Source organism: Sus scrofa, chromosome 4, assembly GCF_054392235.1.
Source record: "Sus scrofa isolate SSC_HxYL_T2T_F1_AM1 chromosome 4, Sscrofa_HxYL_maternal_Yorkshire_Landrace_v2.0, whole genome shotgun sequence".
NCBI classification, from domain to species: Eukaryota; Metazoa; Chordata; class Mammalia; order Artiodactyla; family Suidae; genus Sus; species Sus scrofa.
Window position 1 is genome coordinate 83,853,934 of NC_139386.1, and position 24,487 is coordinate 83,878,420.

General features: G+C 52.6%; 1 protein-coding gene across 1 annotated transcript in view; it reads right to left on the reverse strand.

The window, feature by feature from the left end:
* Positions 1-24,487, reverse strand: part of LOC146403900 (uncharacterized) — a 119,695-nt gene that overhangs the window by 23,353 nt on the left and 71,855 nt on the right. The window contains exon 4 of the mRNA XM_085022440.1: positions 13,786-13,894. Coding sequence (XP_084878566.1) covers positions 13,786-13,894 — 109 coding nt within the window. The remainder of the gene's footprint in view (positions 1-13,785; positions 13,895-24,487) is intronic.

Here is a 24,487-nt window from a genome sequence, read left to right on the forward strand (position 1 = left end):
AGCCGTGGACGGTGCCCTGCAGCAGAGGAAGAGGCCCATGAAAGAAGGGGTATGTTTGAAGGGTTTTCTCTACAGGCCCTTTAACCACAATTCCAACAGCATGATTCGGGGGTGGGGGGGGCGGGGGTTACTGTCAGGAAGCAGAGATAATTATTTCTCAAGGTGAGAACGGTCACCGTTTTCCCAGGGACCAGTGGAGGACCCTTTGGGAAACAACTGCATTCTGCTTTTCCTCTGTAACTGCAGACAGCCGGCCCGCATGATTAACACCCTGAACGGCCATGAGGTCCCGCTGGGCTGGAGGCTGAGCTGAATTCCCAAGCTGCCTGGGCTAGACGCTACCCAAGGAGCAAGACACAGGGGGGAGGAAGCAAACCTGGGCAGGGGGGTTGTGTCACCTTCCAAAGAGGCTGGGTCTTCAGATTACACTAAGGACCGGCCCACTCAGCTACACCTAACATAGAATCTTCATTCAAAAAGTCACATTCATAGACAAAAAAAAAAAAAAAAAAAAAAAAATAGTAAATGAGAAGTAAAAGCAAATCTGACCTTCACTTTCAAAAGAGCTTTTTAAAAAAGACCTGAGGATGGTTAGGATACAGATCCCCAGCCCCTGGGAACACGGCATATCTTATGCTTCCCAAGTTCATCTTCCTTGTGGGGACACTGGGACCAAAAAGAGGTCTTTTCCTGATGAGGGGCACTTCGCAGAGAGAGGCCAATCCGGCCAGGGGCTCGGGCAGCTGCCCTGCCCTCACCATCATGGCTCAGGGACAAAGGACCCCAGCCAGAGAAGGCATCTGTTTGTGGAGTGTCACCTCCCTACTCCCCATAATGATAATTGTTTGGTACTTATTATTAAATCAGAGGAGGCGGGAACCTCACATCTAAGGTGGTTTTCCTGTTTGCCCTCTATTTTAGTATCTTTCACTCGTTCCTTAGCTTGGAATGACTAGAAAGCATTGGCCCCTCACGCACCCCTTCTTTGTCAGCTACTCACATTATTAAATCAAAAGGGCCAGAGTTCCCGTCATGGCTCAGCGGTTAACGAATCCGACTAGGAACCATGAGGTTGTGGGTTCGATCCCTGGCCTCGCTCAGTGGGTTAAGGATCTGGCGTTGCCGTGAGCTGTGGTGTAGGTCACAGACACGGCACGGATCCCACGTTGCCATGGCTGTGGTGTAGGCCATCGGCTACAGCTCTGATTAGACTCCTAGCCTGGGAACCTCCATATGCCGTGGAAGTAGCCCTAGAAAAGGCAAAAAGACAAAACAAAAAAAAATAAATAAATAAAAGAAAGGGCCCATCAGGCTTACATTTCTCCACAAATACTCCAAAATGCAGAGGGAAAGCCCTGAGGTAAAACACACAGGTCATTCCACACATACACTGGGCCGTGGAGCCTAGGGAGCAGGCGGCCTCCCAGGACATCAGCTTTCCAAGTGAGCCCCTTGAAGGGAAAAGTAACCTCTGGTTTAGTCTGAAGATTTTAGGATTCAGCCCAGGTGACAACACAGGAACCTCCTGAATGTCCCTGCTCCCACAGGCCCACTGGAGGGACAGCTACGCGCACAGCACCCGCCTGGGAAACAAACACAGAAACTTGCCAAGCAACCCCTACACATCATGTGAATAAGAAACACCCACAGGAGACAGGTAGGAAAGGCAAACTGTGACCATGAACCCCCCAGCACTGGCTGTAACATCTGGGGGTAACCCCAGCTCCTTCCTAAGGAGGGAAGAGTGTGGACCCACATTTAAAACCCCATTTTGAGGAGTTCCCAACGTGGATCAGTGGTTAACAAATCTGACTAGGAATCATGAGGTTGTGGGTTCAATCCCTGGCCTCGCTCATTGGGTTAAGGATCCAGTGTTGCTGTGAGCTCTGGTGTAGGTCACAGATACAGCTCGGATCCCACGTTGCTGTGGCTCTGGTGTAGGCTGGCAGCTACAGCTCCGATTAGACCCCTAGCCTGGGAATCTCCATATGCCATGGGTGCGGCCATAGAAAAGACAAAAAGACAAAAAAAAAATTTTTTTAAATAAAACCCCATTTTGAGACTTCCACCAAGAGATGTGCCACCAAAATGCCTAGCTCTGAAGACCACTACGACTGCATTCTCAAGACTCTAACAAACAAGGGAGGAATAACTCAGCACATACCCTCACTCACAAGAGCTGTCCCCCAACTGGCTCAGCTTATGAGAGCAAGTGCCCCATCCTAGAATTTCCCTGAAAGGCTCATCCACACACCTGCTGCCTGACCACAAAACTTCTCATTTAGCACTCGTCTACGGACTGGCTACTGTGAACTCCAGAAATAGGGAAATGGCAGGCGTCTCCCTGCTCTCTCTACCTAGCCTGCCCCAAGACCTGAGTATCTCCCTGGAAGCAGTTTGTACACATGTCCAAACCTCAGTGTTTGCGGCAGCTGCCCAAAGACGGCCCCCTGAGGGCCTGGGTCTGACGCTGAGTGGGGCTTCCATTTGCAAGTCTCATAAGCAGTAACAAAGGAGCAGTTATTAGAAGGCACACACCACCTCCCCTCCCCAGCTATGTCCCTGGGTGCAGCGCAGAGGGAACAGCCCAAAATGCTGTTCTCAGTTACACACTGGGACACTGATGGGTCTTGGAACACCCTCAACTATTGGGAGCAATTAAGAACAAAGAAAACAGGAGTTCTGCAGTTCCTATTGTGGCTCAGTGGAAACGAATCCTACTAGGAACCATGAGGTTGTGGGTTTGATCCTTGGCCTTGCTCAGTGGGTTAAGGAGCCGGCATTGCCATGAGCTGTGGTGTAGGTCACAGATGCAGCTCAGATCTGGCATTGCTGTGGCTGTAGTGTAGGCCAGTGGCCTGATTTGACCCCTAGCCTAGGAATCTTTATATGCTGTGGGTGCAGCCCTAAAAAGACAAAGCAGAAAAAAAGGAATTTCCGTTGTGGATCAGCAGGTTATGGACCTTACTAGTATCCAGGAGGATGCAGGTTCAATCCCTGGCCTTGCTCAGTGGGTTTAGTATCCAGTGTTGCTGTGAGCTGTGACAAAGTTTGCTGATGCAGATTGGATCCAGCACTGCTATGGCTATGGTATAGGCTGGCGGCTGTAGCTCCAATTTGACCCCAGCCTGGGAACTTCCATATGCTGCAGGTGCAGCCCTAAAAAGTTTAAAAAAATAAATAAATAAAGTATCTAGGACAAGCACAAAGGCTTGAAAGATAGCCAAGAGTTTGGGCTGGGCTAACTGCTGAAGTTCAGTCCCTACACCAGACCACTCTGTCAAGACTGGGAGGGGTGGCTGTTTTATCTAATGACCAGAAACCAGCACAGAGAGTTGAAGAAAATGAAGAAAAGATGAATGTGTTCCAAACAAAAGAACAACATAAACGTCCAGAAACAGACCTTAATGTAACAGGGATAAGTGATTTACCTGATAGGAGCCTTCAAAAGAACTACCATAATGATGCTTATCAAGTTCAGGAGACCAGTAAATGATGAGCAAAGTGAAATTTTCAAACAAAGGAGACAGAAAATATATACTTTTTTAAAAAATGGAAATCACAGAGCTTAAGAATATCTATACTGAAAAATTCATTGGAGAGGTTCACCAGCAGGTAAAATCAAGTGGAAGAAAGATGGTTGAACCAGAAGACAGAACAATGAAGGCTCATGGATTGCTGTAGTCCCATGGGACCCAGGAATGCAAGTCCCAGGCCACCAGCATCAGGCAATTAAGGAGCATCCCAGGGTGGACGATGCACTTTCTGGCTTTCATAGTGCAGAGGGGGAGCTCAGGGTGCAAGCACCTCTGGTGCTGCTATGCTTAGAGAGGGGCCTGGAGAGATGAGCAATCCCCTTCATGTAAGGTCTGGGCACTTTTGAAACAGGGTGAGTGAGTCTGCATGAGCCCTTTGGGAGTGGTGCCTCTGCTCCCTACAGCCCTTCATGTCTCCTGGACAAAAGCCCTATTGGCTTTCTTCAGGGTTTGTCTCTGTGGTGCAGGTCCTAGGGCTCAGTGTGCCTGATGTGTAAGTAAGCCCTTACTCCTCTCAGAGACGCTGCAGATTCAGGAGAGCCTCCTGATTCTCAGTTACTGTCAGATGTGAGGTTTCTGCTTCTCCTGGATGTGGTCCATTCACCCTTTGCTGTGGAGGAGTCGTTCAGCCAGTTCTTGGGACTTGTCAGAGGGCATTACTCCATGGAGCTGCAGCTCCGGTGAGTCTAGGCAGGAGCCAAGCTCAGGAAGCCCCAGCCCACCATCAAGGGCCAGGCCCTCCTGCTTTAGAATTTAATACTTAATTATCAGTTACTTGCTGGGGCAGAAAATCTAGAGACAGAAAATCAAACACATGCAGAAACTGCAATGATTATATTTGTGACCATATTTTAAGCACAGTGTTGGTGCTGGTCTCACAGCTTTGTCTGAACATTCCTTGAGTTTGAACAATATGGGAGCAGAGAGAGCCCCAGGCAAGGAGGAGCCCCGTTCTGCCCTGGGGTTTACCCCCCAGTGCGAATTTGGAGGAAGCATCTGAGCCTCTCACACCTCTCTCGCTTCTGCCAAATCTTTTGGGCATCTGAGGCAGCATAACTGCTCTTCTGACCTACAGAGCCCCTGCCATTGGCAACTGAAACACTGGCACAGAAACACCTCGAGTCCTGACTTTATTCCTTGCTTCCAGCCACAGAACATCCCTGTTGCCCACAAAGACCCTGAGATCCATTAAGAGCACAGAGCGTTTAGTGAAGCTTTAGTGAACCTCCCAAGGATTTGTGAAGATAAAGTTGGAAAATAAAAGGTTAAAATGCTGTGAGAGAGGAAAGTAAAACTTCAGTGGCCCAGAGATCTGTGTTCTAACATCTCCCAAATGTCTGCAGTCCCCCAGAGGCTATCAACAGGTCTCCCATCTCCGCAGACCCCTGCTGTGTGCTCCTCAGTGTGGGGAGCAGCTGGACATGTCTGCTTCACCCAGGGGAGGTGCAGGCACCAGCGTGGGCCCCCCCAGCAGCCCAGAGCAGCCAGGAGGTGCTCACGTCACAGAAAAACAGGGAAACTTCCAGCAAGTCTGCCCTCTATCCGACCCCCATCCAAACCCAGAGCAGGAAAGACCACCCAGACAGAGGGAAACTGAGGGATTATACTGGCAACTTGGCATAAGAAGGCAGGAAATTGGATAGTATATTTCAAAACGGTTGTCACCAAAAAGTGGGCAAATTTTAAAGTTGCTATATAAAGAGTTAAAATCTCCACCTTCCGAAAACTCACTTTCCTAGAAGAGTTTATTCATTGATTCCGGATAACTGGCATTTTACTAGGCAACTCCATTTTTTCTACAATGAGAAATAATTGATTAATTCCAACTATGATTTTTCTTTGTACCTTGAAACTTGCTTATCATTCTTCAGATCTTTCAAAGTGGCTTTAGGTGCAGGTCCTCCAAACAGGCTACAGCCAACTTTTGTTGAGCGTTTACCATGTGCCTGGACTGAGCTAAACAACGCAAGGAAATGACCTCACTCAACCATAGGAGGCGGGGCAGGGGTCACAGCAACTGACTCAAGAGGAAGCCAAGGCTTAGCAGGCAGAGAAGAGTGACCAGAGCCAAATAAGGACCACGTCCGGGGTGGGGGGTGGGTGGCTTTCTAGGTGGAGGGAACCGCATGCAGTAAATGCTGCAGCAGGAACGGCAGGAGAGCATGATAGGCACGAAAGGGGAGGGGTGGGCAGGCACAGGCTCGGAGGTCACCCTTGCCCCACCAGACGGCAGGCCCTGGGAGCTGCTGATCTGACTGGGACATGGCCTGGTTTGTGCTGAGAGCCTGCATTTATCACGTGGGGAGCAGGTGAGGGAGCCAGGGGCAGGGCTTCCAGGCAGGAGCAGGGCTGGTTTCTGGATGTGCCTAACGGTGTGCTGAGGGGTGGAGGAGAGAGCGTCCTGTGCCCTGGGCAGCGCGGGCATGGCCCCCTCCCCGGTGCAGGTGCAGGTTCAGCTCACTGACAGCCCGTCCCCTGCGGGAGTAGCTAGAGGAGGGGACATGCCCCCGCACACAGGAACCAGCCTCTGGCAGGAAGACACTCAAAGGGAACTTTTCCTAGAATTGTGAGTAACAGGGAGCTGCTAAAATGAGGCTTGGCTTTGCGGGGAACATACTGGAAATGAGGGCTATTAATAGGTTCCTGCAGGACGGCTGCCTGCTGGACCAAGCCACCCGCCCCACCCAGCAGCCTCCACGAAGACGAGGACGCCAGCTCTTCAGGGCGGCAGGGTGGGCCGGGGAGGAAGGTCATGCCTGCCAGGCCCTGGCCAAGCAGAGCTCAGCTCCTGGGACCTGACCACAATCAACGGAGAACCCTATGCAGCCGAGGTGAAAGAACCCACTGCGCTCCATCAGAGGTGGCAGAAAGTAATATTTAAGGGACCCACAGGACACTCCCCTGGACCTTAAAACTAGTGAAATGGTTTCACTTAGTGACCAGAAACCAGTCAACCCGCTAATGAGGGATCTTCGTCCAACCCCACAGCCCCACCCCGGCCAGGAGCAGAGCTCTGAGCCACGTGTCACTGTCACCTTCACAGAGGGAGGCTGCAGGTCCCTTCACAGCCTGCAGGGCTGGGATGAGCCCTCCCCGCTGGGACAGAGAGGCCCAGGTGCCTGGGACAGAGAAATCACAGGGCAGGAAGGAGGAACGGCCTGCTTCTCCCAAGCAGCAAAATGCAAGACAAACCTGAATTCCCGCGTGTGTTTTTTCCATGTGGCAAACCAATCAAGAATTGTTGGTCTTGGGTGGGGGTCTCCTTCTGAAACCCCCCGTGCCTGCAAGGAGCCTGCCTGCCTTTTTGAACCTCGGTTTCCGGGCCAGTGAAGTGGGCACGACACGGGGCTGCGAATTGGTCGGGCCACACCCGAAGCGGCTGTTGCTGCTCATTTTCGCTCACCCCCCACTGCTAACAGGAGAGACACCAGGGGCTTCAGCCCAGGGAGCTCCTCGGCCGGGACCCCAACCTACATTTTGCAGGCAGAGCCTCAGGGGGCAGACACCACACAGCAAAGAAACGGGCCACCTCTGTACCAACACAGCTTTGTAGGAATCCTGCTCAGAATTCGTCCATTTGCCGACGAGCACAAGCTGCCTCTCAGTTTTGTGGATTTGCCATGTTTTCCCCAGTATGGGGACCCAAGTCTGGGCAGGGCCCCCCTGCATACTAGGGCCCAGGAAGCCCACGAGGGGTGGGTCTCACTGCTTCTCCGCCACTTGCATGACCACAGCTCCAGGAGCCCAAGCTGCAGATGAGGGCATCAGCGCCTCGGGTCTGGAGGACGTGAGCTGAGGGGGGAGCACGGTGCTGAGCCTCTGCCTGAACCCAGGGGCATCCAGCCCGCAGACCCAGGCCAGTTCAGTCCTCAGGTGTGAGGCATTGAGGCAGCTGTGGGGAAGCAGGGCCTGGACGGCAGGGTGTGGGCTGCTCCCAGTGGGCCTCCCCCTCTGTCCAGCAAACGCAGGAGCCCAGGAACTTCCCCAGCTCAGGATCCTGGCCCACTTAGCTGTTGTTTCTGTTTATTTGTCTTCCAAGCAACTTTGCACAATTTTGACAAAGGGAGCGAAGATACAAATCCATGACACCAGGGGTTCGAGGCACCTGCTCACAGGTGATTTCTGGGTGGCAGGTGTGGAGCAGGCGGCAGGCTGTCTGAGACCAGGCAGGGCTGTCCCAGAGCCACAATCCAGGAAGCACCTCGCCCCAGCCTGGCTGTTCCTCTGAACCACCAAACATTCTGCTCCACGTTTCTACCGGGACTTATAATTCTCCATCTAACCCTGAGCTCTGGAACTGCAAGCGCTGAAGCTCACTCGGGGCAGAACTTCTCCCAATCCTTTTCAGAGGCAGAGACTCACTTTCCACCCTTGACGGCGATCACGGATGGGTTTTGGGACACGCTGGGTGGGCAGCCTGACTCAGTTGGGGCCGGGCCTGTGTGCTCCTAGAAACCGGGTCCCGCAGGGCCTTCGCTCCTGGCTTGTGTCTATGCACAGTGACAGTCCTCAAAGGGCTCTGTGGATTAATTCACTTCATGGGATTCACAGATTCAAGCATTTCTCCCCCAACATCCCACCCAGGACCCTGCACCCTGACGCGCCCTGAAGTCAGGCCCCAGACACCACACACTCTGACTTTTCAGTGATGTAAGTTTATTTCCATTTGACCAGATGTGAGAGGCAGGTTTTGCTTTTCTTCAGGAAACGCTCCTTTCTTCCATCGCTTCACTGCTCGTCTCTTCAAGGCTCTTCCTCCCTTTCTCTCTCCCTCCCTCCCCACCTTGAGCGCTCGGCGGGCCAGGATCCTCAGCCTAGAGGCCTTCATGGGTCTCAGAAGGCAAGAGCTCCCACCGCCCAGCAAGTGCAGCCAGAGGGGGGGGGTGCTCTCAGGCGCACCGTCCACTGAAGTCCTCCGCTGACCCTGGGGTTCACCTGGAGGTCAATATCCACCATGTGACAGCCCGGACAGGGGGCCCAGTGGGGAGGGGGCAGGCACCCACAGAGCACAAAGAAGCACAAGGAAAAGAGTCAGAAACACCCTGGGGTTTGGGGCTGAACCCCTCGCCAAGCATCTCCTGCTTCCCAAAAGCTGGTGGAAATGTTCGAAGGTATTAATAGAACGCAGATGTTGGAGAAGGCGCTTGGAATTCTGTTGAACAAGTGACCCGACTGGGGGTGGTCGAGTCCCTGGGGACATTCCACCAAGGGCCAGCTGATGGCCTCGTGTTGAAATGGCACGTCAGAGGCATTCCAGCCAGAGAAACACGGAACCGACTCCCCAACCGAGTATAAATCAAGAGGCGAAGGGCCACCCCCACCCCCACAGCCTCCCACCCCCCAAGGGAAACAGAGCCCGAGGTTGGCTGCCAAGCACAGCCCAGGCGCCAGCCACACCGCAGCACAGACGGCGCCCACAACGCTCGGCCCCCGGTGCTCAGGCCCTGGTGTTTTCACCTCACTGCAATATGTTTCTGATCCTCAGTCAAATCCCTACAAGGCCAGGGTCCCCTCAACAGTTTATACTTTGACCTTGTGACAATTAACACCAAGGCCAAGGGCAAGCAGCTAAGAGGGGAGACTCCTGGGAGAGGGGGGCGGTAGGGGTGCGGCGTCTCGTGGCTAAAGCAAAAGCGTTATTTGTGAAATGACTCCCCATCCAATAAAAAGAGAGCAGTGTCTTTAAAGAGACAAGCTGCCAAAATGGAAAGAAAGTCTTCTTTCAAAAACTGCCAGGCCTGGCAATCGGCAGTCACTGTGTGTTCAGCAAACGGCCCAGCTTTGCGGAGGGTGGAGACCTCCCGCGGCCAGCAGGGCCCGTCCTAGCTGCTCTGGCCGCAGAGGTGAGGCCAGGCGAGGCCCTGCCCAGGCTGCCCACCCTGGAACTGCGGCTTGGTTCCGGGTCCCCAGCCACCAGGGCCACGGCGAGTGACAGGTGAATGCAGGCAGCGCGAACAGCGTCACTTCACACAGGCGCAGGGTCTTAGGAAAGGCAGGCACAGGCCACATGCCACCAGAAGGCAGGGAGGGTGGCCCCCAGCCCCCTCCACACATGCATCTCTAGGATTCACCCAGAGGTGTGGCCGTGGCGACAGTCAGTGCCCAGCCTGGAAACCAGGATGTTGCAGCAGAGCCCTTTGGACGCAGGGGGCACAGGCCCCGGCCCCTGGCCTGGCCATCTCCCCATGCACAGGACACACTCTGCAAAGGCAGGGACCCTGGCCTGGGCTCCTGTGAATTCAAACCACGGCTTCCTCTCGACTCTCCTCATCTTCCGTCCCAGGCCGGTCCCTCCCCAGGGCAGCGAGGGAGAGCCCGCCGTGGAGGAGGCCCCAAAGGCTGTGGCTCTTTATAAGTCACCCACCGGGTGGAAAACTGCGCAGAGCAGACAGATGTAAAATGCTCCCCCCACTCCCAGGAGCAGGGCCAGCCAAAGAGGCAGTTTTCAAAAGAAATTCCAAGATAAAAAGACATAGCCAAAATTATTTCTCCCCCAAGAATTTATCAAAAAGCATGCCTATTATCATCCTCAACAGCTGAACACTGGCTCTTCCTCAGAAAATAAAACATCCCTTTGATGGAGGGCGCCTATGGACCCCCGCCAGGGGTCCCAGGGGAGGGGGAGGGGAGGCTGGGGTCCTAAAGCAGTCCTCAGGTGAGTGGAGAGGAAGGGCTGTCTACACAGCAGGGCTCAGGGTGGTGTGCGGGTGGAGGCAGGGCCGGGCAGAGGAAGCAGAATCCACACTCAGACCTGAGCGAGCTGCCAGGAGACACAGAACAGGAGTGTTTCCCGCAGAGGGACCTCCAGGCACAGGGTGCTGGAGGGTGGCAAGGCGTCTGCAGGAGCCATGACCACACCTCGTTCACCAGAGCAGGAGGGCACGTGAGAGGAGGCTTTTGGTTTGTTTAAACACAAAACTTACAGTTTTAACCAGGTTAAGTGTGCAGCCCCGTGGCCAAGAGTGTGTGGAGTTTGTTATGCAGGCATCACCGCCTCCATCTCCACCTCTCTGCCCATCTTGCCCCTGAAGCCCTGTCCCCACCACACACCCTCCCTCCCCCGCCCCTCACCCACTCCACTCCCTGGCTCTGCGCTGGGCATCTCTCGGGACCGCCTCCAAAAGGAATCACACAGTGCTTGATTCTTCGTGTCTGGCTTATGCACTTAGGCCCCTGGGGTCCGGCGCCACAGGGACAGGCAGAATCCCTGTCCTTTGCAGGCTGAATGACACCCCACCGACCGTGTTCACCACCTGTCCATGTCCATTCGCTCCTCCCACCTTGGCTGCTGTGGGTGCGAGCCTCTGGGTAGACCCTGCTGCCTGTCCTGGGGTGAACACCGGAAGTGGGATGGCTGGGTTCCCAAAGTGCTGCTTCCGCTTCCAGCTTTTTAAGGACCCCCCTCCACTGTTTCCATGGCAGCTGTCTCACCCACAGCCACCAGGGCCCTGATTTCTCACACCCTCACTTGCACCTGTTACAGGGATTAGACTCTCAGGGGAAGAGTCTGGACGAGTTTTTCAAGCATCTGGTGCGGAGGGTGGGGTCAGTCATGTTCCTATTCTTGGCAAGTTGGCATCCTTGGGCCCCTCAAGCCCCATCAGCTGTAATTATTAAATGCCACTGTATGCCCTGCCCCATCCCCAGTCCCTTTCGCCCAAAGACAGAGTCTTGAAAATGGATTCTTCTTATTTGGATGTGTTCTTTAAAAGTGCATTTGTGGTTTATGCACCTGTATGTACATACAGGTTTATGTACGTGGATGGTGGCATGTGTCTCACCGTGGTTCCTGTTTTTAGGCAAGTACCATTGTTTTTGGTGGTCCTTGTCTTCCCACGCACAGGCTCCCCGCTATCCCAGGCAGCTCCACCCTGCAGACCCAATACCTCAGGGGTCCACCTGGGAACCACCCCACACCTGACCTGGCTGGAGGGCACTCAGAACGCTGCCCTTTTGCATGCTCGCCAGCTGTGTAAGTGCAGGAGGGCCCCTCCCCGCCCCCCCCGGGGGGGGGGGAATCCTACAGGAGGGAAGAGCCTGCAAGCAGGTCAGAATTTAGACCCCGGTGTGAGGACAGAGCCACCAGACGGAGCCCCCAAGGGGTCCCAGCAACCTCCGTGGGTGGGGTGAGCCATCCCACCTTTCACCTTCTATGTATCCCAGCCAGCGCCTTTCTCCCTGTCACTCTCATAAAAACCCACGGTAACTGGGCTTGACCCCAAAAGGCCAAACCTCCCCAAAATGTATGTCAGAAGTATTTTTCTAATAAGAGCTATTGTAGAAGTGAGGGTGGGGGATTTCAGCCACACGGGTGTGACGTTTCAGTCTTTTACTGGCACCTGGGCTCAGGCTTTGGGCAGGTAGGATGGTGGGAAGTGAGGGGCCAGTCAGGGAGGGGGCTCAGGGAGGGGTGAGTCCCCTGAGTAGAGGCTGCAGTCAGAGCCATGGAACCAAAGGTCAGAGGGCAGCCTCCCCCCACTGCCAGCCTTACACAGGGAACCTGGCCTTGCAGGCAACACCCAGCATCAGGGGGCACCAAGGCTGTGCCCCCACCCACCCCCTTAGAATCTGAATAACTAAATTAGGTCTAAGCTAGAAATTAAAATTCTAGACACTTGGCATATGCTTTCAGCTTTCTAAACCTCAGTTTCCGGATCTATAAAATGATGATAATAACCTGTGTTTCTCCCCACTGTTCTGAGTACCAGGCACGGCTCTGAGTGCAAGGAGGTTCGGCAAGGAACTAGTCAAGCAGCACGCACCTCAGTGGGGAGCGATGGCAACAAAAAGAATTGTCATGTATCCTTGCAAACCACAGTCATGCTAATCCAGACTCCCAGCCCCTCAGGATCTAGATAACATTTCCCTCTGTGCTGAAACTTGTCGAAAATGTGGAGATGTCCATGAATTTTCTGCAAACAAACATTCAGGAAACCTACTTTTCAGGGTCATCCCTGCCTCCCATTTCCTGCTGGCTCTGAATTCTTGTTCTACACATATTTTATCAGCCACATCTTCCCCAGACTTTCACACACACACCTACACACCAGCAGTGACAAGGCTTTACTGAAGATTTTGGAGCTACAGGTGGGGGTCCCAGAGAATCAGTGCAAATCTCCACCACTCACCCCATGTCCTTGTTTGCTGTGCCCCCACCCCATGTCCTCCTAGCTCCCTCCTCTCCATGGTCCTTCAGCTGCAGCACCACCACCCCCACTCCCGGAACAAGTCCCACCAGCTCTGTGACACTCACAGCCCCCACCTGCATAGTAAATGTGGGGCCCGCCCCTCCTGGTTCCAGGGCTTGTGGGCCACAGGGGGCTTTATTACAACTGTTCACCTCTCAGACACAGCCCCAAGCATGCAAAGGCACCCACAAGGCCACGCTCCCATCAAGCTCCACGGGCTGCAGCAGGTGCCCCCGCCCTCCACTCCCTCCTGCAAGATCAGGTCAGTTCCCGAGGCGCCAACCTCTACCCAACACATGGTGTCGCCCCATCTCTCCCCTGAGATCCAGACCTGTCCCCGCCACCTTGGAGAAGCAGAAGGCACCCAACTCAGGGTCCCCACACAGACCTCACCCCCATGTCTGAGTCTCACTCAGAAATGACACGCCCACGGGGCAGGCAGACAGGACCCCGAGGACATCCTCACACCTCCACACCCTCACCCAGATCTCGGGAACTCAATGCTGAGACTCGCCGGGACCTGACTTCCCCCGCCTCCATGCCACTGTGCCTCTGCCAGCCCCCGCCCTCCCCATCCACAGCATGGCCAGCGGGAGGCTGCCAACACCTGTGCTTCCCCAAGATGCTCTCCGTTATCCTCAGACCAGAAATGACCAAAATCCTCCCCCAGCCCGCAGCCTAATCCCTCCATCTGCCAAAGCGCTCTTCTCCCCTCTTTACCTAGTTTTCCCGTCATCCACTCTAACGCATCAAGTCCTCACTACAGGTTCAGGCTGTACACAGGTGCTGCATGTAAGATGTGCATTTCACCCGCATGCATGCTGTTTTAATCAGGGTCAGCAAGCTACCAGCCCACCCACAGTCTAAACCCATGGCCACCCACTTCCATAAAGTCCTATCGGACACAGCCAGGCCCACACCCATCTCTGCACTAAAGTCCTCCTGGACTGTGCACATGTCTGCAGTGGCCACAGGCCACCAGGATGGGACATGAGGCCTTCAAGACAGGACGGGATGCCATCAAGACAGGGCTGTGGTCATTTGGGGACCTTCACGCATACCTTCTGGGTGCAAAGTCTCTTGGGTTCAACACGCCAGCACTTCCAAGCAGTAGCCTGCAGAGACGTCCCCGAGGGAGACGAGGCACGTGGCATGGCCCTGCTGGAGACCCTGTGAGAAAGAAGCCTCGTTAACATCCCTGAGATGTATTTGACCCTCGTGCACCTTCTTCCCACAATATGCCTGGAAACCCTCTATGGAGACGTGGAGAAGTACGTTCTCTCTATAATCCGCCTGTCGGCTTCCCTCACAGGGCTAAGGCCGGTGTGAGCTTCCCTCTCTGCCTGATGCCAATGATGCACCTGTCGCCACCGCCCTGGAGACACCAGGACTGGCTGGGCTGCACCCGGGTCTCAGACCCCTCAGCCCTGAAGTACCCACTGCTCCGCTCTCCCAGAGCAAGGGGCATAGACTGTCTCCAGAGAGAAGTGACTTCATTAATGAGCCAAGGAATTCACTCAAAATGGAGTTTATGGAGACAATCCTTTTAGGTGATTTTTGAGTTTGAGAAGCTTGCTTGCTGATGTGTAACCTGAACATCAAAACACACCTCCCATGGGCCCGCATCCATCCTCCAAGTTCGTCAGTGGGAACCAGGTGAGTGGCATCCCTCTGAGTGGGGACCAGGCACAGCTGCCTCACCTGCTCTCAGGTGCAGGACGAGCCAGCAGGCAGACATGGCGCATCTGCCCCTCACTCAGCCACAAGCCCGTCACCTGTCCTCTGTCACCCCCACTACCAGCCACGGCATCCAAAGAGTGTGCGGCTAGTGAAACTGAGACCTCTCACAGCCTCTGCCAGTCCATTCTTGTCTGCCTGCTTGTGCTCAACATGTCCCAGGTCTGAGCCAGAGCCGCAGGCTGCCTAGGGGTGTGAGGACACACAGCATACCACTAACCAGTCTAGGACTTTCTGGATCAGTGGGAGAGGGCTCACAGAGTGACCCGGTCAGTGGGTGCCTCACCAGGACAGCACACCCCACAGCCAGGCTGGGGCATCAGACCTGCCAGCAGGGCGCCAGGGGCTGTAGGGAGGCAGGGGGGTGTCAGGAATGGACAGACGGCAGAGGATCTGGAGGCCAGCCTGGTGCCCAACTTTGTCCTGTGGGTGAAGGAAGCCATGGGTGATTTTTTTGAGAATTTTGATCCCAAATAGATTGGGTTTTGTTTAGGATGGAAACCTAGCCTGGAGGCAGGACTGGGAGGGAGAAATTCTATTTGAAAAGGCACAGGAATGAAGCTGTGGCTCCTCACGTTCTTGGGCACCCATGGGCATCCCCTTGAAGTCCACAGCGTCTACCACCTGGCAGGTGACACTGTGGTCCAAGAGAGGTTCCAGCAGCCATCCCCTCGGACCCTCTCCCACCTGCTCCTGCCAGACCGGGCAGGCGGCAGGGACCAGAAGGGCCTTCCTGTCTGTCCCCCGCCAGACCCCGGGCGTGTGCAGCCGCGGGGAGAGCTGGCTGGCCCCAGACACAGGAGGACCACGGCAGGCGGCGGGAGCAGGTCTGCAGGAAGTGGGACAATGCGGGGAAGGAAAAGGACGGAATCCTCGCCCTCGGGCTGGAGCCAGGCCACAGGCTGGGAGCCCTGGGTGTCTCGACAGGTCCTGAGAAGGAAAAAATTCTTGGAAGCTGATGAGGCCACAAGTGAAAACAAAAGATCCTATCTGGTAGGAAATAGGCCAAAATGGGAAGAAATTTGTTTTGTTGGGGGAGATAAAATAAGCAACAGACTTCTGAGCTCGGGTCAGGAGAGCAGCGCAGCACCCAGAGCTGAGAACAGACGGACCGGACAGCTGTTCAGAAAAGCAGTACCTCGAGGAAAGGTGTCTTGAACCCAGGACAGGGTCCTTTCTGCACAGAGGGAGCCTCTGTGTGAACAGGTCAGCCAAAGCCATACATGAGGGCACCCAAGATGCGCTGGGCCTCCCCACCCCAGAGTCCGGGCCGTGGTGGGAAATCTCAGGTGTCTTTGTGCGGAACCCCGCCCGAGGTCAAGGTCCTGAGCGAAGCACATGGGCAGTCTTCCCCAAGCGGACTCCTTACTGAGTCAGTCAATCACTGCCTGGCTTTATACTCTGTGGACCGAGCTCTGGAGGCTGAAGCCCCGCTCAGAGAGCCTGGGAGGGAGGAGTGCCACCCCGGAAGACCTGGGTCACCCCCACCCCAGGCGGCTGCCGCTGCAGAGCTGCTAAGTTTGAAAAGGATGGACTTGGGGCCATTAGCCACATGCTGTGGCTTCACCGTTTCCACGAAAGCATTTTGCCAGCAGTAAGTCACCAACGGCTCCTTGCTGGGCAACGCACCTGCCAGGAGGGCCCAGTACCTCCTCCATCTGTGTGTCTATGTATTTCCAGGAGAGGAGTGGCCCCTCATGGGTAAGTTCTCACATGACCCTCTCCTGCAAGATGGCAGAAGGGCTTTCCCAATAGAGCATTGATCAGGAGATCCTTAGAAACAGACACTTCATTGCTGGCTGTCATGGAAGATTTTGTTCCCTAAATACACAACCACCTTCACTCCAACAGGAGCTCCTAGACATAATATTGGCCACTTTGAACATGGAACCCAGTGGCACCTGCATCATCTGTTGGTTTATAGGGGTGGGCTAACAAAGCGGTCCCCTGGCCAAGCAACATGGGGGTCAGGGCAATTATCCAGAATGGTCTGGGCAAAAGACACACCTGCTGGGGACAAAGGGTCATTTGAGGTTCCTAATCAGAGGAAGAGAGCTGGAGGGCCGCTATGCCACAAATTAGCCTGTGTGAGCCCAGCCTCTCTATCTATAGGTAGACCAGCTCTACCTATAGATAGAGACATAATTCACATACATACAAGCCACCCATTTAAAGTACCCAATTCAATAAATTTTAGTACGGCAGTGCCCTGGTGGCTCAGCATCCAACATTGTCACAACTGTGGCACGGGTTCAACCCCTGGCCCTGGAACTTCCACATGCCTGGGATACACCAAAAAAACAAAAAAGCAAATAAATTTTAGTATAATCTTAGAGTTGTGCAACCAGAACCTCAACCAATTTTAGAAGGATTTCCTCACCCTGTAAGACAACGCATAGCCATCAGCAGGCACTCCCTGCTTACAACCACCACCTGGCCTGTCTCTATAGATCCAGGCAGAGCCTCAGCACCCCCATCTGTAAAGGAGGGAAGTCCTCTCTAGGACACCTGAGACCCCGATCATGTCATAAGCGACTTGGGGACCTTGCACAAACCAGCCATGGCGTCAGTTCTGGCTTAGGTTATGTTCTTCCTTTAGGTAAAGGGTGAATTTCGCTTGATAAGTTAAGACCCATTGCAGGCTCACAGCTCCCTACATCCCCCTTCATGGGGAGGAGCCCCCACGGTGGCAGGGTGGGGGCTTTGCACAGATCTCAGGGCACAGAGTAGGGTATCTCACCAAGACTCAGGGTGAAAGCAACAGTCAAATCTAAGAAGCAGCCCATCACCTGCTCTGGGGCACGCCTTCATTACCCTGCCCCAGCCTGAAGGGCAGCTCCATGCAGGAGCACAGAGATGGGGGTTCCATTAAATTAACCATTTTACATATTAATTCAGTGCCTTTAGGGCACTCACAGTGCTGCGCAGCTACCACCTTTAATTGCAACATGTTATCATCACTTTAAAGTAAAAACTCTTACCCATGAAGTAGTTTCTCCCCATTTCTCTTCCCCTAGCCCCTGAAAACCACCAATTTGAGTTCTCTCTTTATGGATTTATCTATTGCATATTTTGCATAAATGAAATCATACAGTATTCTTGTGTGTGAATTCACTTACTGTAATGTTTCTGAGGTTAATCCACATTGTAGCATGTATCAATATTGCATTCTTTTTTATAGATAAATAATGGTCATTGTGTAGATGAACTCAATTTGTCCATTTATCCATTGATGGACAGTTGATCTGTTTCCAGTTTTTAGCCATTGTGAATAGAGCGACTATGAACATGTGTGCATGTACTTGAGTACCTGCTTTCAAATATCGGCGTATATAGGAGCAATTTGTGGGGTCGCATGATAATTCCAAGTTTAACTTTCCCACACTGCTCTCCACAGAGGTTGCACCAATGTATACAAATGTGGCTTGTGACAACACCAGCACAAGTGAGTGAGGACAGAAATGCATAGGAGCAGACTTTTGTATTCTGCTGAAGTTAAGTTGGTATCAATTCAAACTAGACTGTTATAAATTTACAAAAGTAATTGTAATCTCCATTATAAGCACAAAGAAAATAATTCGAGATATACCTGAAAGAAAATGATAAGGGAATCAAAATGATTCACTGAGAGAAAATCAACTAAACACAAAAGAAGAAAATAATGGAGAAAATGGAAGAAAATAATGGAGGAAAGTTATGACAGAGAAAACAAATAAGTAAATGTCAGAAGGAAGGAAGTCCTTCTTTATCAATTAGTCCTTCCTTCCTTACATTTAATTACATTAAATGCAAGTGGATTAAACTCTTCATTTCAAAATCAGATATTAACAAAATGGATAAAAGACATAATCCAACAAACTGTCATGGAATAGAAGGGAATTTTCTCAAGGATAAAAAGGACATTTATTAAAAAAAAAACACACACACACAACTAACATCACACTCAATGGTGAAAGACCGAAACGTTTTCCCCTAAGATTAAGAGCAAGCCAAGGATGTCCACTTCCACAACCACTATTCAATATTGTATTGAAGATTCTAACCAGAGCAATTAAACAGGGAGTAAAACAGGTGTCCACACTAGAAAGGAAGAATTAAAACTATCTTTATTTGCAGATGAGATGAATATTATATTCCTTTTTGAAGGATAGTCTTCCTAGATATAGAATTCTTGGCTGACAGTTTGTTTTCTTTCATATTTTAAATATGTCATTCCATTGCCTCTGTCCTCTATTGTTTCTAATAAGAAATTGGCTGTCAGCATAGTTGAGGATTCCTTGTATGTAATGCCACTTCTCTCCTGCTGTTTTTAAGATTCTCTCATTGTCTCTGGCTTTCAGCAATTATGTAATATGCCTCAGTGTGGGTCTCTTCACATTTATCCTAATTGGAGTTTCTTAATCTTCCTGATTTTGTAAATTCATCTCTTTCCTCCTATTTGGAAAATTTTCACACATTATTTCTTCAAATAGTCTTTCTTTTCTTTCCCCAGTACTCTTCTCTCTATTGGATTCCCATAATGCTTATGTTTGTTTAATGTATCTCATAATTCCTTTAGGCTTTGTTTACTATTATTTTTTCTTTTTTTGTTTTTGCTACATAGATTATATCATTTTAATTCTTCTATTTTCAAGTTTTCTGATTCTTCTAGTCAAATCTGATGTTGAGATCCTCCAGAGAATTTTTCGTTTCAGTTATTGTACTTTTTAGTTTCAGAATTTCTATTATTTCTATTTAGTTCCTTTGAACAATTCCTAGATGGTTTCCTTTAGTTCCTTGTCCATGGTTTCTATTAGCTCTTTAAACATACTTAAGATAGATGAGTTAAATCTTTGTGTAGTAATTTGAATATCTGGACATCCTTAGGGATGATTTGTGTTCATTTATTTTATTCTTTTCAGTGAGCCACACTTCTCTTTTTCTTTGTATGTTGTAATTTCTTGTTGAAAACTAGATATTTGAGTATTATAATTGGTTGGCTTCTCTGGAAATCAAGTTCTCCTCCTTTCCCAGGGTTCATCTCTTTTGATTTAAAGGCTATAGTCATTCATTGGAGCAGTGACTTTATCAAACTATTTTTTTCAAAGATTTTAATTCTGCCCTGTGTGGTCACTGAGGGCTTTGTTCCTTTAGCTTGCTTTCAGCTAGTGTTTTGACAGATTACCTTGAATTTCAAAGCCTAAAAACAAAGCAAAACAAAACAAAACTCTATTAATCTTTGCAGATTGACTCTGTGCTGGGGCATGCCTTCAACACGTACCCATCTATTCACAGGTCTGCTTTAGCCTTCATTTCGTGCTTGCACTGAGCCTGTAGATCAGCCAGAGGTGAAAGCTTAGAGTTTTCCCAGAACTTCTCTGTGTACGTGTCTCGCCCTGGGCATGCATGTTGTTTCTAAATTCTCTGGTATATACACGTGCTTTTGAACACCCTAATTTCCCAAGGAAACTCTCTCCAGCTTCCCGTCTCAGCATCCAGGTGCTCCACTGAACGTCTCAACAATAATCTTTGGCTAAGGAGGCTATGGATGGTTTGTCTGCCTTACAATGATTTTAGGAAATGCCCACCACTTTTCCACTGAGTGATTTCTGAGTTATGTGAAACAGTCATACAACTGTGACCTGTGTCAATCCTTTAGATAGCCCCTAGACAGGTGAGAAGAGACAAACACAATTTACAAATAAGGTCCTAGAGTCAGAGGCCAGGGCACCCCTCTGGGAGTCAGGCAGCCTTCCTCGAAGCTGCAATAGACTAAAGGGGGCGAAGCAAGGCTCTGTACAAAGGCCACAAAGTTTTCATACCATCTTAAAGTTACCTTTTCCTTAATTTGACATTCTCTTGGTTGCTATAAACCTTTGACTACTTTTCAGAATTCTGAAAAAATTGGATGTACAGTTTCTGCTAATTTTGTACATTTCTGTGGAGGAATGGGAGATGACACCCCCACCCCCACCAAAGGGGACTGTCCTATGAGTTTCTGGCCTAGTAGGAGGGGAGGAGCTATTGCATTCCAGCCCCCAAGACACACATATGTCTAGCCAAATGGGGGCGCTGCGCAGGCCCAGTGGTATCCACCTGCTTGTCGGTGTCTTCAGGAGCTGGGTGGGTGCACCTGCTTCCTGTTGGAAGAGTGCAACCATGTGGCAGCTTGAGCAAGGAGAAAAAGCTGCATTTCCACCTGTCAGATACATCACGATCCTTGTGATCACAAGCCAGAGCCCACAGTAAAGAGCTTAAGCTCTCTCGGAAAGACTCAGCCTTGAAAGGGCCAGGTGTGAGGTGACAGAACAGAGGGGTCTGGGGGCTCCTGCCAGAGCAGAAGTGAGAATGGGTCAGTGTGGTCAGCTGTGTGTCAGGAAAGAGCTCAGGGTTCGAGGCCCTTCCAAGCAAGCATCCTCCATAGAATCCTCTGGAGCAATTGTAAGGAAGAGCCATTGCTTGGGCCTGGAAAGGCACTAGTGTCAGGTAAGACCTTCCAGCCACAAGAACTGTTCCTCCAAGCCCAAATCCAGAGGAGGAAAAAAGGCCAGAGGAGTGTTTTCCCCCCAGGGCCTGTCTGCAGTGGATGAGACCCCAGCTCGGGCAGGGATGGAGGCACTTATAACTAGACGAGAGATTAAGGTTTTTATTTCCTTCAGCCTGGACTTCAGTACCTGGAAGTGAAGAGGAAACACTACGGCTCTGCTCAAGACCTCTTCAAGCACTACGAAGGAAGCTTTGAGTGGACTCAGTACAGCTGGTGCTGTTTCCTGCTCTGCACATCCCCCAGTCCAGTCCACGGCACATGTGGCTGCTGCGCGTGATGGGCGAGGTGGAAGGGAGGGGCGGGGGGGGGTGGGGAGTCAGGGTCCGAACAGACTGTTAGTGACTCCATCTTATAAACTAGAACAGTCAGAGCAAGAACTAAGGGAAACTTCAGCGTCGCAGGCAATGCTTTAACAAGCTTGGAGCTGACGCTGTTCTCGTCCTGCTCCTTCCCTGCTGTGCTGTGCGAGGGAGGGGGTGCAAGTGGCCCCTGGCCCCCCGCCACTCCAGACCAAGCCCTCCATGCTCAGAGCCCAGAACACACCGGGGCCAAGGCGATCACAGAGCGTTCATATGTCTGAGCTGTGTTGGGAGGACACAAGACATTCCAACCCTGATGCTCTCCCCAGACGACGGAAGGAAGCCTGACATTCACTGGCGTGAGACAAGGTCTGAACCAGGGAGTATTCGTGGCTCTGCCAGTGCCATGGGGGGAGAGGGGACACACCAGCCTGGTCCAGGAAGCCTAGGCAGCCCCCGCACCCCCCCCACACCCTGTGCACTTTGGTTCATGTCCTCCTGGTAATAAAACTGAAATCACGAAAATATTTTCTTGGCTGCCACATGAAACACTCCATGAATTTGTTCGAAAGGAGAGAAGGAAGGAGGAATGAGTGTGATGCGGGCTTTTTGACTGTGGTTTTCATTTCTGTCACCACCGGTCACAGGATGCAGCTCCCACACAGCCCTCCCACGGCCCCTGAGGCCTCAGGCAGCATCTGCCCGGCTTCAACCCCAGGCTGTGTGCTCAGAGGGGTGGGGGGCTATGCACGTGTGTGTGCACATGTGTGTGTGCGTGTGTGTGCAGGCAGGTAGGATGTGTCCACACATGTGTTCATGCACGCCATGGAGAAAGAAGTCGTTATTCCTCTTTCCTTCCTTGCATTTTCAAAGCAAATCCACTTTCCCGGTTCTGATCCTTCATGTCACCCTCGGGGAGTCTTCTCACTAGTGCTTGCTTCCTCCCGGACGTTTCCACAGGAACAACCTCCTGTGCACGGAGGCGGCGCAGGCCTGGTCTGGCCCAGACGAGGACACAGGAAGGATGGCCGCCAGGGGCAGGTGGACTCACACTCCACTTCTCCCGTGAGTCAGACTGTGTCTGCAGCAGGCCCTGCAGGGCTGGGATGAGACGCCTGGGGGTGCCCTGGGTCAGGTGCACCTGGGCACCCCAAAGGAGCAGGGTGGACCTCACACTAGGCTGCACGGTGGGCCCATTACAGAGGTTTCCATGCAGACAGCACTACCCAGGAGCCACATGCAGACCCCCAGGGTGGCTGCACCTGGGGAAGAAGGGAGGTGACGGTCCCTGCAGCCAGTGAGTCATCCCCTGTCCAGACACCGCTGCTGTTCCCGCATTAGTCACCCCGCTTCCTGTCCCTCTGATCTTGCCTCTGTTCACTGACAGTGCTGCGTCACCATCATCACTGTGGATGGCAGTGGACACAAGAGGACTGTATGGAGGCTGAGAGCACGGTGGGGATGCCGCACCATTGAAAGCACTTCCACTGGGAGTCAGTGGTTCAGATGGGGGTCCCTAAGTGCAGCCAGCAGGAGCCCCAGGGGCCAAGCGGGGGCCTCCAGCCCAGGGAGCAGAGGGGCAGAGTGTCGCCAAGTGCAGGAGGGAAACATGGGCTCTGGGGGGCCAGGGACTTGCACTCAATGGGGTGTGGGGGCTGCCCAGCCACAGGAGTGAGGCCCAGTGCCCGGAGAGGGCAGTGCCTACACAAGAAGACCAGGGGACGTCGCCAGGCTTGACCCAAATGGAAGGTCCAGAAACCTGATAAGAACCTCCTTCCAACAGCGATTCCCTGACAATGAACCTCCAGACACCTGTATCCCAAGGAGAGTGCACAGTTCCAGTGACCATGCCGAGCACACGCCTGGCCATCCCAGGAGCAGGCAAGAGGCCCAGGAGGCCTAGGCACTGTGGCAAGTTCCAGGCAGGGACCGTCTTTGGCAGAAGGCAGGCTGGCAGGCAGGTTCGGGTTTGCTTTTCTTTTCTTTCTTTTTTTTTTTTTTGTATTTTTGCTATTTCTTTGGACCTCTCCCATATGGAGGTCCCCAGGCTAGGGGTCGAATCGGAGCTGTAGCCCCCAGCCTACGCCAGAGCCATAGCAACGCAGGATCCAAGCCACGTCTGCAACCTACACCACGGCTCACGGCAACACCGGATTGTTAACCCACTGAGCAAGGGCAGGGATCGGACCCGCAACCTCATGGTTCCTAGTCGGATTCGCTAACCACTGCGCCACGACAGGAACTCCTGCTTTTCTTTTCTAACAGCAGCTCAGTCAAGCACCTGGGCCACTGTTTCCTCACGTGAAGAGACCCCACTCCTGCACCTGAATTTACACAAAACAAACATCTGTCCTTGAAGCACTGAAAATTCAACCAGTGTTTTTGCGAGTTGTTGACCATCATGTGGCTCCTGAGTGTGTGGGCCTGGGGGCTGCCCTCTGTTTGCAGGCCCCCCAAACCCCTCCCTCCCACAAGAGCCTGGGGCTCGGGGTCTGACCCCCCATGATTCCCCAGGAGGGAGCCCCCGAGTCCCCATGTCCCCTTGTCCAGTGGCAGCAGAGGCCTGGACTCCACCTGCAGCCTCACATCCTGATGGGCCCCTGGTGCCGCCACCATCTGGGGTCAGCCCCAGGGAAAGGGTGCCATGCTGGACCCCCTTCCCTTGTACGAGAGCCTTCTGAGCATGATGAGAGCCTGTCTTAACATTCAGGCCACTTTGAGGTCGGCTTGTGTTTACTTGCAACCAAACGCATCCCATGGTGAATGTGACCGAAGGGACCACAGGCCCAGCTCTGCCCTAAGAAGGACCCCATTCCCCAGCCATCCAAGAGGAGGCCCCCTCTGCTTCCATGACCCCTACGCCCCTCATCACTCAAGCGTCCCTCTCTGTAGCCCCTCCTGGGGCCCAGCCCTTTCCCACCTCCTCCTGCAAGGGTGCCAATAACATTCGGGAGAGACTTCGAGAGCCCTCACTGTGCTAAACTGGGTAAAAGAATCCAGCTAACTTCTAACTTCTGGAAGCCTCAGGCCGTTACTTCTCTCAGTGCCGGCGTCACTGTCCTTCCACCCTGAGACCAGGCTTTACCACCTCAGTAAGTTCCTTGCCTTCTGGTCCCAAATGCAACCACAGTTGAACTCTTCCTGCAGATACACTCAGTTGGAGACAACAGCCTCCCCAGCGCAGAGGCCCCGTTCCGGCTG